The sequence below is a fragment of the Astatotilapia calliptera genome, chromosome 12, assembly GCF_900246225.1.
Source record: "Astatotilapia calliptera chromosome 12, fAstCal1.2, whole genome shotgun sequence".
NCBI lineage: Eukaryota > Metazoa > Chordata > Actinopteri > Cichliformes > Cichlidae > Astatotilapia > Astatotilapia calliptera.
In genome coordinates this window covers 12,194,488-12,208,745 of record NC_039313.1, presented here as the reverse complement: position 1 = coordinate 12,208,745, position 14,258 = coordinate 12,194,488, and the positions used below count along the sequence as shown (strand labels likewise).

The following is a 14,258-nucleotide window of genomic DNA, read 5'->3' as shown; positions in this document are numbered from 1 at the left end:
TAACAAATTAATAATTTAACATCTTCTGGCTCACACAGTTCATTGAGTCTCAGCTAGAGAAACATAGCTGGTGCCAGACTGAAGAGTTGTGTGTGTTTAATGGCAGGGTTCTGAGACGACTATATTCCCTTGCGAGCGCTGGCTAGCTAAGTCTGAAGATGATGGTGAGACGGTGAGGGAGCTTGTCCCTTCAGACATCATCACACAGAAACTCCTCAGGGATGGGACACTGAAAACGACTGAAACTGAGGTGGAAGATGCTTTGGAAAGTAGGTTGAAAGTTATGTCACCGGTGGAATGTAACTACACTTGCTTTCAAGTGCTCTGTCTAAGGAAACATTAGAGGTGCTTATTTGTATTTCAGCTGTTGCATGGTGAAGATGTTGAACTAGCATGGAGCAATATAAGCCTTGGTAGATTTTGCTTTTCAGCATCCTAATATGCTCTTCTAGCATGCACTTTTTCAAAGCTGAACTCAGTTTTGAAAGGGTTAGTGGGGAGAACGGTTTAAAGTCCAATTTTGAGACATTCTTCTTCTTTCAGCTGCTCTCTTTAGGGGTTACCACAGCCGATCTCGCACTATCCAAAGCATCCTCTTCTGTCACACCAACCCTCTGCATGTTGTACAAATTTTTTGAGACATTTTGCTGTATAAATAGACACGCTGTGAGACTGGAAACAACACAGTTGGAAAAAAAAATCTATTAGCAAACAAGGTCTGCATTTACCGACTTCAAAATTTTTCCTCCCTCACAGCTCACACATACACGGTGTCTGTGCGGACAGGCGATATGTACGGAGCAGGGACCGATGCCAACGTTTTCCTCACCATTTATGGAGATTTGGGAGACACAGGAGAGCGGAAACTCGCCAAATCTGAGAATAACAAGAACAAGTTTGAGAGAGGAGAGGTATTAGAGGAGAAGTGCGAATCGTTATGTGATGTTGCACAAAAATAAATCTAAATCTGTTCAATTCCTTTTGCCTTTTAGGTGGATAAGTTCAATATTGAGGCCGTGGATTTGGGGCAGGTGTTTAAGATTCGTGTTCGTCATAACAACTCTATGATTGGGGCTGATTGGTACCTGGACCAGGTGGAGGTGCTGGATGTGGAAACAGAAGAGGTATACATGTTCCTGTGTGAGCGCTGGCTATCAACGAAGAAAGAGGACAAACGAATAGACAGGACCTTCTACGTCAAGGTTGTGTTTAAAGACAGTGTTTTATTATTTTCTTCTTTGTATGTCAGAGTTATTCCAGAAAAGAAAATTGATAGCTGTGTTTATTTTGTCCCTGTTTCAGGGGTATGAGGGTGAAAGAAGCTCTGATCCATATTCCAAAATGATTGCTCAGGCCAAACTGGGACTGGACAAGAATGCCAACAAGAAGAAAAAGAAGAAAAAGGCAGTAGTGGTTGAAGAGGGTCCAAGTAAGGTCTATTCATTGTGTCTCTTTGTGAAATGACGTTTCTGGAAGTGGACACAAATATCAGGAAAAAATACTGAAATTCAACATGATAAATAACCACAATATCAACAGGAAGAATCAATGCAAACTTATAGAAATTTGATAAATATAGGTAATATCAATCAGGTCATAGTTCACCCTAATATTTACACCAAATTAACCAACATTAAAGAAATTTGTGCTTGGTGGCTTTCATTTTAAAGTGTTTAACTTACCAAAGTTACGCCTTGTGCCTGAACTCACTCACCACAGCACTCCTAAAACTGAGACTTCTGGAAGTCCTGCCAATGCAGTTCTGACTTTTTTTAGTGTGGAAAGGAAAGCAGAGACATCCACAAAATTGTAGTACGCAGACCTACAATTGCTTCAAAAAATGAGAAAAAAAGACAAAAAAGATAGCTTGGCTCAGACACCTTTTGTAACCTCATCTTCTATAATCCTCTTTGTACCTCTCTACCAGGGATGCTAAATGAACTGGTACTTATGTAGTGCTTTTCTAGTCTAAGTGAGCACTCAAAGCAATTGATTATTACAACCCACATTCACACACACATTTGAGCTATATTTTCTGCCTCTAAGGACTTTCAAACACACACACGAACACACTTTTTGAAGGATGCACGGGGAGGCGGATTTGAGGGTCAGTATCTTGCCCAAGGACACTTCAACGTGCAGAATGAAGGAGGAGGAGGGATTGAACAACTGACCTTCTGATTAGTAGTGGAACTGCTCTACCTCAGGCAAAATAAATCTCTGATCTGAAACGTTGCTGTTTCTGTTCTTCTGTATGATACAAGACACAAAACAAGCATCCCTCTGCTCTCTTTCTTTGGCTGCACATGATAGTATGTGTGTGCTAAAGCACTAGAATAACACTGATGTAGCCTTAATAAAAGAAAAGCATCTACAAACACCTTAAAGGCTCATTAATTAACACAACATGTTTCGTCTAAGAAGAACAGCTGTATGCTTTTACAGTGTATAGTGATGAAGGATTATTTCCTGACTATAAGTCTTCGTGCTATGCTAAGGTAAATGGCTGCTGGCTACAGTTTTAAAAGAGTGCTAACAATCTTCCACCTTAATCTGACTTTCTGTAAGAATACACCTTTCCCAAAATGTCAAACTACTCCTTTAAGATAAACTTTAATATTGTCTCCATCCATATTTGAAAAAGATCAAAAGGTCACACTCAGCCTGGAGCTAGATGATAGTACTAATATTAAAGAAGTAGGAATGGTCTCTGAAGTGGCTGAGACATCAGACTGAATTTTATATGTGGAAAAAAATCTCAAAGCAGTTTTTCTCTCTCACCCAGTCATCCCTTATCACTTCACCCTGTCCACGGCGATCGAACAAGATGCCAGCACCACAGCGAGGGTTTATGTCATCATCATTGGTCCCAATGACGTCGAGACAGACCGGCTGTGGCTGGACCTGCCAGAGGGAAAGAAATCCTTCACAGCTGGCTCCATGGAGCACTTTGTGTGCTATGGAACTGACGTGGGAGAGATCAAGAGGGTGGAAGTGAGAATCTGGGACTCTTTCTGTAGCTAAATCTGTGAAACTGTCTCCTCTCTGCTGTCTCTTCAGATGCACTGCTATTAAAATTTTAATAAAACCATTCTAGCTCAGCAATAATTAATTCTAGATGTGCCTAGATCAAACAAAAATCAAGTGATATACAAATTCCCTCTCCATCTCCTCTCCCTTCTCTTCCCTCTCAGCTTGGCCATAATGGTGTCACACCAGAGAGCTGCTGGTTGGTGGATGAGCTGTCGGTTGCCGTGCCAACCAAAGGTATCAAGTACATCTTTCCATGTAAGTGCTGGCTGGCTAAAGACAGGGGAGATGGTCTGACTGCCAGACTGTTCAATGTGCTGGACTCCAGCACGATCAACATTATCCGCAAAGTGAGTCACCGCACCTAAAATATGAAGTGTTGGAAAACATTCAGTTAATGTGTTACATAAAAACTGTATCTGTATCTCTGTGTACTGTATTTTTTTAGGTTGTTTATTCAGTCACGGTTGCCACAGGTGACATTCAGTATGCAGGAACTGATACCAACATTTTCCTGACCGTGTTCGGAGCCAATGGGAGCACAGAGGAAATGCTTCTGCCCAAAAATGAGGATAGGTCAGTTCACAGTGATTACTTATCAGTAAAGAAACAGTTGATACTTTCAGTGCAAATACTGGAAATGTGGGATGCCTGAGTTTAAACAAACAAAATGAGCTCATCAGCACCTTTAAAGTTCAATAATATATGTGTTGCATCTCATTAATGTGACCTAATTATAAAGAAATGTCACTTATTGTGTGGTATTTTGGATCAAAGCAGTGATTTCCTTTATTGGCACTAAGATCGTAATAACAAAGAGTCTGCCATATAAATGCCATAAGCACCACATGTTTCTGAATAAACACAGTGTTTTATGTTAATCTGTGCTGTTGCCTATGGACAAAATTGGACAGGCTGTTTCACTGTTTATGCCGTTTAACCTAAGATAATCTAACCAGCTGCTGTGTACAGCTACAAAGGCATGAAAGTTAAAATGCAATTAAATGTATCTTCAGAAAGGTTAAACTATTTAATTAGCACAGTCATGTCTTTAAATGCAGCTTAATCCATATATATTGGTTCATTCAGGTTTGAAAGAGGGCAAGAAGACACATTTACCTTGGAGATAGATGACATCGCTCCTTTGAAGAAGATCAGAATTCGAATAGATGGCACCGGAAGCCGCCCAGACTGGTTTCTTGACAGGGTAATGCAAAGAGAGTCTGATGCAACACGTCTGGTATTAGAATACAAAATGTAAGAAAGAAGGAATGATAAGAAATAATTTGCAATTACCAGAAAGCAGATGCACATTTTGAGGTAGCACAAAACTTTCACATCAGTTTATCATAAATATTACGTGTTACACTCATGTGCTACTTTATAAGGTACAGTTTGCTAGATCCCCTTTTACATTCAGAACTGGCTTAATTCTTCATGGCATAGGTTCAACAAGGTGGTGTATACATTCCTCTGAGATTTTACCCATTACTGACATGATACCGTCAAACACTTGCTGCAGATTTGTTGGCCCCACAACCATGATACAAATCCCCCGTTGAGCCAAATCCCAAAGGTGCTCTGCTTGATTGAGATCTGGTGACTGTAGAGGCCATTTGAGAACAGTGAGCTCATTTTCATATTCAAGCAATCAGTTTGAGATTACTTGAGCTTTGTGATATGGTGTGTCATCCTTTTGAAAGCAACCATCAGAAGATGGGTACACCGTGGCCATAAAGGGATGGAAATGATCAGCATCAATTCTCAGGTAGGCTGTGGCATTTCAATAATGCTCAGTTGGTACTAAGGGGCCCAAAGCATGCCAAGAAAATATCCCCCACATCATTAAACCACCACTAGCAGCCTGAACTGTTGATGCAAGCAGGATGGATCCATGTTTTCATGTTGTTTGCAACAAATTCAGACACTACTATCTGAATGTTGCAGCAGAAATCAAGAACTCATCAGACCAGACAACATTTTTCCAATCTTCTGTTCTGTTGATCCCATGTGTATTGTAGCCTCAGGTTCCTGCTCTTAGCAAACAGGAGTGGCACTCAGTGTGATCTGCTGCAGCATTTGATATTTTGTGCTTTCAGAGATGTTTTTCTGCATACCTTGGTTGCAAGGTGTGGTTTTTTTGAGTCACTGTTGGCTCCCTATCAGCTCAATGCAGTCTTTCTCTGGCATCAAAAGGCATTTTCACTGCACAGAGAACAATCAGATCACTGGATATTTTATCTTTTTCTGTCCGTCCTCTATAAACTAGTGATGTGCAGATCGATCCTGAAATATCGATTCCTCCGATACCAATCATTTATGTTCTAGAATCGATTCTCACATTAAAATATCGATATTTTAGTAGTTTAGAGTAAATTTGTAGTTTATCATTAACAGCAACACAGTGGAAAGAAACTATAACATTCGGATTGTCTACATTCAAAGGCACTACTTCCTCTTCCGCCTTTCATAGTCATGTGCGAAATACGGCTGTATAAATGTCTCGCAGCCGCTGGCGTGTGCACTCACAACAATGGCTGAGCGTAATTGGAGTAATTTGCGGACATACAGTGGGGCAAAAAAGTATTTAGTCAGCCACCGATTGTGCAAGTTCCCCCACTTAAAATGATGACAGAGGTCAGTAATTTGCACCAGAGGTACACTTCAACTGTGAAAGACAGAATGTGAAAAAAAAATCCATGAATCCACATGGTAGGATTTGTAAAGAATTTATTCGTAAATCAGGGTGGAAAATAAGTATTTGGTCAATAACAAAAATACAACTCAATACTTTGTAACATAACCTTTGTTGGCAATAACAGAGGTCAAACGTTTACTATAGGTCTTTACCAGGTTTGCACACACAGTAGCTGGTATTTTGGCCCATTCCTCCATGCAGATCTTCTCGAGAGCAGTGATGTTTTGGGGCTGTCGCCGAGCAACACGGACTTTCAACTCCCGCCACAGATTTTCTATGGGGTTGAGGTCTGGAGACTGGCTAGGCCACTCCAGGACTTTCAAATGCTTCTTACGGAGCCACTCCTTTGTTTCCCGGGCGGTGTGTTTTGGATCATTGTCATATTGGAAGACCCAGCCTCATTTCATCTCCAAAGTTCTCACTGATGGAAGGAGGTTTTGGCTCAAAATCTCACGATACATGGCCCCATTCATTCTGTCCTTAACACGGATCAGTCGTCCTGTCCCCTTGGCAGAAAAACAGCCCCATAGCATGATGTTTCCACCCCCATGCTTCACAGTAGGTATGGTGTTCTTGGGATGCAACTCAGTATTCTTCTTCCTCCAAACACGACGAGTTGAGTTTATACCAAAAAGTTCTACTTTGGTTTCATCTGACCACATGACATTCTCCCAATCCTCTGCTGTATCATCCATGTGCTCTCTGGCAAACTTCAGACGGGCCTGGACATGCACTGGCTTCAGCAGCGGAACACGTCTGGCACTGCGGGATTTGATTCCCTGCCGTTGTAGTGTGTTACTGATGGTGACCTTTGTTACTTTGGTCCCAGCTCTCTGCAGGTCATTCACCAGGTCCCCCCGTGTGGTTCTGGGATCTTTGCTCACCGTTCTCATGATCGGGATGAGATCTTGCGTGGAGCCCCAGATCGAGGGAGATTATCAGTGGTCTTGTATGTCTTCCATTTTCTGATGATTGCTCCCACAGTTGATTTTTTCACACCAAGCTGCTTGCCTATTGTAGATTCACTCTTCCCAGTCTGGTGCAGGTCTACAATACTTTTCCTGGTGTCCTTCGAAAGCTCTTTGGTCTTGGCCATGGCGGCGTTTGGAGTCTGACTGTTTGAGGCTGTGGACAGGTGTCTTTTATACAGATGATGAGTTCAAACAGGTGCCATTCATACAGGTAACGAGTGGGGGACAGAAAAGCTTCTTACAGAAGACGTTACAGGTCTGTGAGAGCCAGAGATTTTCCTTGTTTGAGGTGACCAAATACTTATTTTCCACCCTGATTTACAAATAAATTCTTTACAAATCCTACCATGTGAATTCATGGATTTTTTTTTCACATTCTGTCTCTCACAGTTGAAGTGTACCTCTGGTGCAAATTACTGACCTCTGTCATCATTTTAAGTGGGGGAACTTGCACAATCGGTGGCTGACTAAATACTTTTTTGCCCCACTGTATTTTACATCCACAAACAGCCAAGACGTGGTTTGCGATACATGTGGCAAAAAGTGAGGTGTTGTGGCCATACTTGCCAACCTTGAGACCTCAGAATTAGGGAGACATTCAAAAAGGCTGTTGGGGGGTTGATAAATAAAGTTTACAGTGTTTATTTATCGGATAAAATACGTTAAATGTCACCGTTATTATTGGCCGGCCCGGAAACAGCGGGGGTGTCCAAATTCAGAGGCTGCTTCCACCTGAGACTCTGCTCCTTGCTATCTAAAATATAACAGGGCGCTGACTTAAACTCTCGACCGTCTCACACTTCTGTTTAAACAGTTTTCTGTTTGACGTTTATTCAGCTGTGTGAAAACCCCGGAGGAACCCTCTCGAGGGATTAATAAAGTTAAATTTAATTTAATCTAATCTAATAACTTTATTCTCAGCCAAACCGATTTACTCGCGAACAAATAAAACACTGAAAAAGCCAAACAATAACATTTTTAAGTTATCAAAGTGACTTATATATCATGTTTAACGACCGCGGGGGTTTGAAGACAATGTGTCGGTTGGCTCAGATATTTGAAGTTTACACAGCTACATTCTCACCTGAAAATATGTTAAAAGTTTTTTTGCGACCCAGAAAGAGAAATAAGAGTAATATTAAAACTAAGTATCTGGAAACTGGAATAGGCTGGGCCGCGCCGCGCTATGAATTCTGCGACATGGTTTTTCAATTTTGATGTCCGGGTGGAAAATCGGGAGAAATTCGGGAGAATGGTGGCTCCAGGAGATTTTTGGAAGGGGCACTGAAATTCAGGATTCTCCTGGAAACATCGGAAGGGTTGGCATGTATGGTTGTGGCAACATCACTAACCTTGTCAAACACCTCAGAGCAAATCATATCACAGAATATGACGAGCGTATGTTGAAGCGAACTGAAGAGGAGGAGAGGGACAGGTGCTGCTAGGGCGAGACTCTCACGGAGTCCTTTAGTGATCCAGGCAGGCAAGGTGTTCAAATAGCGCACAACTTCAGTTTTTCTATTTCTATATGATGAACTCATCTGCATTATTAAGTGATAAGAACAAGAAATCTGATGTCCTGTAATCATTATGATGCTATAACTTGAGATCAAACTATCGGTATCGGATCAGTATCGTCGATACCACCCTGAATATTAATTGGTATCGGATCGGAAAGGAAATCAGTGGTATCGCACATCACTACTATAAACCCTAAAGATGGTTATGTGGGAAAATCAACAGTTTCTGAAATACTCAGACCAGCCCATCTGACACCAACAACCATGCCACGGTCAGTTACTTAAATAACTTTTCTTCCACATTCTGATGTTCAGTTTTAACTTTAGGAGGTCATCTGGACTATGTCTACACACTTAAAGGCATTGAGCTGCAGCTGTCTGACTTACTAATTAAATATTTGCATTATTAACCGGTTGAACAGATGTACCTAATGAAGTAAGTAATGATTGTACAGTATTTGTGAAATTATATAAATGTTCCTATTCAGGTAATGAAATGAGGTGGAACACTGAACAGTTTTCACAAGTTAGTAAATTTCACTTGCGTGTTTGGTATATCATTGCAGTGGATGGCGCTGTCTCTAAGCTGTAATTAAAACAATAACTCTTGTGATTTTTAAACCACAATCTTTTAATTTGCTAATTTAATAATGAAGCAATTTCTTTTTTCAGCCTTCGCAAATACCGTTAATTAATCAGATTCTTTTGCAGTGGAAACAGATGAATGCTAGGTTAACTTTAGTGTATTTGTGGATTGTTTAACATTTTTCAAGCCACAAATATACATTAATGCATTTATTCCAAAATCACAGTCAATTTCCTCCTCCTCTGCTGCAGCTAAATAGTAGATTTCACATGTGGACATTTGTTTAATGCGAATTGTGAGGTCATCGTCTGATTTAAAATGTTAGATCCTGATGAGAAACCTGACCACAGAGGAAGAGTACCTGTTCACCTACGAGAACTGGCTGTCCAAGACCAAAGGGCCCAAGAGGACAAAGGTGTGTGAGCTGGCGGCTATGGTGGATGACGAGGAGATGGTAGAAAAAACAACTTACATCATCCAAGTCCAGACTAGTGACGTTGCAGGTGGGTCACAGAATGTTTCCACATATATTTAGAAAGTTGACCAGGTTAAAGAAACTGTATCAGTCAATTTTAACTTAATTTGTCTGCTTGGAATAAAGTTTAAAAAAATAAATAAATAAATATCAATATTCAAAGTTGGGGGTTTTTTCTAATCATCCCAGAGCCCTCTTTAACTGCACAAATTTCTTCCCCAAATTTTACGTTTGTTGAACTTCTATGAGTATTTTACATCTTTTTTAAGTGTTAAATAAGACACTGAGTGCTTAACTTTAACAAGCATGTTTACAACTACTAATAGATTTTCTCATAAGTTAAAGTTTATTGGAGTTCTGTTCTCTGATCTTTGCAATATTCTAGGTGCTGGCACTGATGCCAACGTGTTTCTGATTGTGTTTGGGGAGTATGGAGACACAGGGACGCTGCCTCTGAAAGAGAGCACCAACAGAAACAAGTTTGAGCGAAAAATGAAGGACGTGTTCAGATTTCCTGACATGCTCAGTCTGGGCGAACTGTCAAAAGTCAGAGTGTGGCATGACAACAAAGGTAAGGAGACAAGGAGAACTACAGTCATAAGTAAGCACATAAGAAAGGAAGGAAAGTTTTAGCAGTTTGGAGTAATCTGTGACGGCCTCAGAGGTTTTCTAAGAGAATACTGGGAGCAACAACACCATGAAGTCCAAAGAACACACCAGACAGGTCAGGGTTAAGGTTATTGAGAAATTTAAAGCAGGCTCAAAAAGATTTCGCAAGCCTTGAACATCCCACGGAGCACTGTTCAAGCAATCATTCAGAAATGGAAGAAGTATGGCACAACTGTAAACCTATCGAGACAAGGCCGTCCACCTAAACTCACAGGCCGAACAAGGAGAGCGCTGATCAGAAATGCAGCCAAGAGGCCCATGGTGACTCTGGACGAGCTGCAGAGATCTACAGCTCAGGTGGGAAAATCTGTTCATAGGACAGCTGTTAGTCATGCACTGCACACAGTTGGCCTTTATGGAAGAGTGGCAAGAAGAAAGCCATTGTTAACAGAAAACCATAAGAAGTCCCATTTGCAGTTTGCCACAAGCCATGTGGGGGACACAGCAAACATGTGGAAGAAGGTGCTCTGGTCAGATGAGACCAAAATGGAACTTTGTGGCCAAAATGCAAAATGCTATGTGTGGCAAAAAACTAACACTGCACATCACTCTGAACACACAATCCCCACTGTCAAATATGGTGGTGGCAGCATCAGGCTCTGGGGGTGCTTCTCTTCAGCAGGGACAGGGAAGCTGGTCAGAGTTGATGGGAAGATGGATGGAGCCAAAACAGGACAATCTTGGAAGAAAACCTCTTGGAGTCTGCAAAAGACTTGAGACTGGGGCGGAGGTTCACCTTCCAGCAGGACAACGACCCTGAACATAAAGCCAGGGCAACAATGGAATGGTTTAAAAACAAAACATATCCATGTGTTAGAATGGCCCAGTCAAAGTCCAGATCGAAATCCAATCAAGAATCTGTGGCAAGATCTGAAAACTGCTGTTCACAAACGCTGTCCATCTAATCTGACTGAGCTGGAGCTGTTTTGTAGAATCTCTACATGTGCAAAGCTGGTAGAGACATACCCCAGACTGGCAGCTGTAATTCCAGCAAAAGGTGGTTCTACAAAGTATTGACTCAGGGGGCTGAATAATTACGCACACCCCACTTTGCAGTTATTTATTTGTAAAAAATGTTTGGAATCATGTATGATTTTCATTCCACTTCTCACGTGTACACCACTTTATATCGGTCTTTCACGTGGAATTCCAATAAAATTGATTCATGTTTGTGGCTGTAATGTGACAAAATGTGGGAAAGTTCAAGGGGGCCGAATACTTTTGCAAGCCACTGTATATCAACCCAATTGAAATGCCACAGCAGGGCCTTAAAAGAGCTGTGTATAAGCAATGAATTGAAGCAAAGTACTTTTTTTTATTTTCAACTTTTTGACTAAAAAAGCTGACAAAATGTCTTACAAGGATACTTGGAAGATGGAATAACAGAATCTTGCTTAGATACTGCAAGAGTGGATGTACAGCACAGTGTTAATGTTAGCTTGTTTACTTCAAATCTATTTTATTTATAAAGTACCTGTTCACAATAGTAGTCATCTCAAGAAACTTTATACTATATATACTTTACCTTTTTTTTGTTAAACAATGGAACAGGAAAATTTAGATCAGTGGTTGAGATAACATTTGTGCACAGATGGAATAAATTCACCATTGACTGTTGCTCTTACTGTAAACAGGCCCTGCTCCTGGATGGCACCTGGAGTACCTTGACGTGAAAGATGAGGCCCTGGACAACACCTTCAGGTTCCCCTGTGACCGCTGGTTGGCAAAAAACGAAGATGACGGGCAGATTATGAGGGAACTGGCTTGTGCCAACAATGATTTTGTAGACCTCAGTGACAAAACAAGTTAGTAATCCTGAGAGTCTGTAGGCATAATCATGGGTTGTGTAATTATCTGAGATGAATCACTTGCAGTAAATTACAACCATTTGTCACTTGTAAAATAATGCAGCAATTTGTGTCTCTGTGCATGGCCACAGAATATGAAATTGCCACAACAACTGCTAACGCAGATGACGCCTCCACAACGGAAAATGTCTGGATCCTGCTGGAAGGAAGGAAAGCCCGTTCCAAGGAGTTTGTTCTGGAGAATAAGAAAAAGAAGTTCTTAAGGTAGGTCTTCAGAGAGTCCAGGGTTCACGACTCATGGTAAAACCCTCTAATGTGGTCTTACATAATCGCCCTCTTTTACACATTTTTTTCTACCCCCTTTTATCTTGTAGCTTCATTTTCTCTTTACTCTCAGGAGAGATAATCCCATGAGGTGAAACAGAACCTCTCAGGCAGACCACAAAATTTAACAGTTTAAAATCAAAACCCTACACACACTTCTCTTGCACCCTTCCACAGCGGTGCCACTGACACGTTTGAGTTCTCGTCGAAGCACGTGGGGGAAATCGCTAGCATCTGCGTTGGCCACATCACAAAAGACGGCAAGAAGGTGAAGAATGAGGCTTTCTGGCATGTTATGGAGGTGGTGGTGACAGAAAAGGAGCTGGGAAACAAGTGAGTAGACTCTCACAACATGCATTATGTTATATAAAACTGATGGTGCTGAATCAATGCATCCTCTTGTGGTTAGGTATTTCTTCCACTGTGATGCACAAATTCCCCTGGCAGCCAAAAAAGACCAGTTCCAGACATTCGAGTGCTATAAATCCATCGAGAGCTTTGCAAGCAAAGTCCGCAACCTGGTCCCTGTCAAGTATGAAATCATCGTCATCACCGGGGACGTCAAAGCGGCCGGCACAGACGCAAATGTTTTTATCACCATGTATGGCGTCAATGGTGACTCAGGCAAGCGTCACCTACGGCAGAAGTTTCGCAACCTTTTCGAGCGAGGGCGGACAGACCGCTTCGTTCTGGAGATGCTGGACCTTGGGGAATTGCTGAGGGTCAAAGTGGAGCACGACGGCACTAGCCCCAACAGTGGGTGGTATTTAGAGTGTATTGAGGTGACCAACACAGCCAATTCAGTCACAACAATCTTCCACTGTGGAAAGTGGTTGCACACTGCTAAAGCTGATGGACAAATTCAGCGAGTGCTCAATCCCAGATATTAGAATAATGCTAGAAAGAAAGAGTGGGTGAGCATTTGCTTTTTCCTGTTTGACTCATTTGTTTTGTTGGGGGTTTTTACCAATTGTAAGAGAAACATTGCACGGAAAAGTTAGAGTTAATCCATCTGAATATAAATGCATTTCAACTTTTTCAGGATAAAGCCAGTTTTTTGTTTTTGTTTGTTTTGTTTTTTTTTTAAGTTTGTGCCAACTGTTTAGGCTGTCACTCTTCAGAAAAAGCCATTTGCTTCCATCTCGCACAAATAAACAGAACTGAATATTACCCAGCTCACCACAACAAATATTTACCTTCATTTTACTTTTCCTCACGTCTCACTGAAAGGTTTCATACCAATGCCAATCACTTGAGGGATAAAGGCAAAGCTGGAAAACAGTTCAGCAAAAATAAATTCATTTGCTTAAGCATAATATATGGGCATTGCACTCCAACAGGGGTTAAAATATTCATTATTTATAAATTTAAAAACCCTTTTGTAGAATGATGGGTAGTATTACACAGGGATCAGGGAAGGCGAATAGCCAATCGTAGCAGCAAAAACAAAGACAACTCAAAAAAAAAACGCGGAATGCTGTTTAACATGTAAATAAAAAAACGAATGCAATCATTTCCAAATCTCATGAACCCATATTTCATTCACAACAGAACATAGAGAATATATCAGATGTTTCGACCAAGACATTTTACTTCACGACCATCTGCGCCCCCAGTCTATGGATCACCTGTAACTTAAAAGGCTGTAAGGTCAGACACCAACAGGTGATTCGGGCGTTGGCATCCTGCATGTGATGGAGCCACTGTAGCGGAGCGTGATCCGAACAGAGGATGAAAGGGCAGCTCAGGAGGTAAAAATGAAGAGAGTCAACCACCCAGCAGATTACCAAGCACTCCTTTTCAACTGTGCTGTAGCAAGCATGCAATGGCTGCTGTTTTTTACACCTGAGGGCGCACCGGCCCGCCTCCCAAGCGGTACCCCAAATACTGTACCTCCCTCCGTCCAACCGTACACTTCTTCTGGCCGTGAGCCACACGTGCCTCAGGGACTCCAGGACCGTGGCCACCCACTGCACATGCTCCGCCCAGGTGTCACTGTGGATGATGCCAGCCACAGTGACATCCGGGTAGGCGGCAGCATATGCAGCCTGCGGATGCAGCACCCAGTCCATGAGGAGTTGGAAAATGGCTGGAGCTCCAAAGAAGGAAGTGTGACAAATTGGTACAACCTGTAAGGAGTACACAAGGATGCTTTTTCCTGGGAATCTGCCAGTAGC

General features: G+C 41.7%; 1 protein-coding gene across 1 annotated transcript; it reads left to right on the top strand.

The window, feature by feature from the left end:
- The first annotated feature begins 1,234 nt into the window (after positions 1-1,234).
- loxhd1b (lipoxygenase homology PLAT domains 1b) lies at positions 1,235-13,255 on the top strand. Its single transcript, XM_026188989.1, has 11 exons — positions 1,235-1,429; positions 2,786-2,994; positions 3,195-3,380; positions 3,479-3,606; positions 4,120-4,237; positions 9,131-9,308; positions 9,666-9,851; positions 11,584-11,754; positions 11,889-12,021; positions 12,259-12,414; positions 12,491-13,255. The coding sequence occupies exons 1-11, from the start codon at positions 1,243-1,245 to the stop codon at positions 12,969-12,971; spliced, it is 2,133 nt and encodes a 710-aa protein (XP_026044774.1). The 5' UTR covers positions 1,235-1,242; the 3' UTR covers positions 12,972-13,255.
- Positions 13,256-14,258: the final 1,003 nt, after the last annotated feature.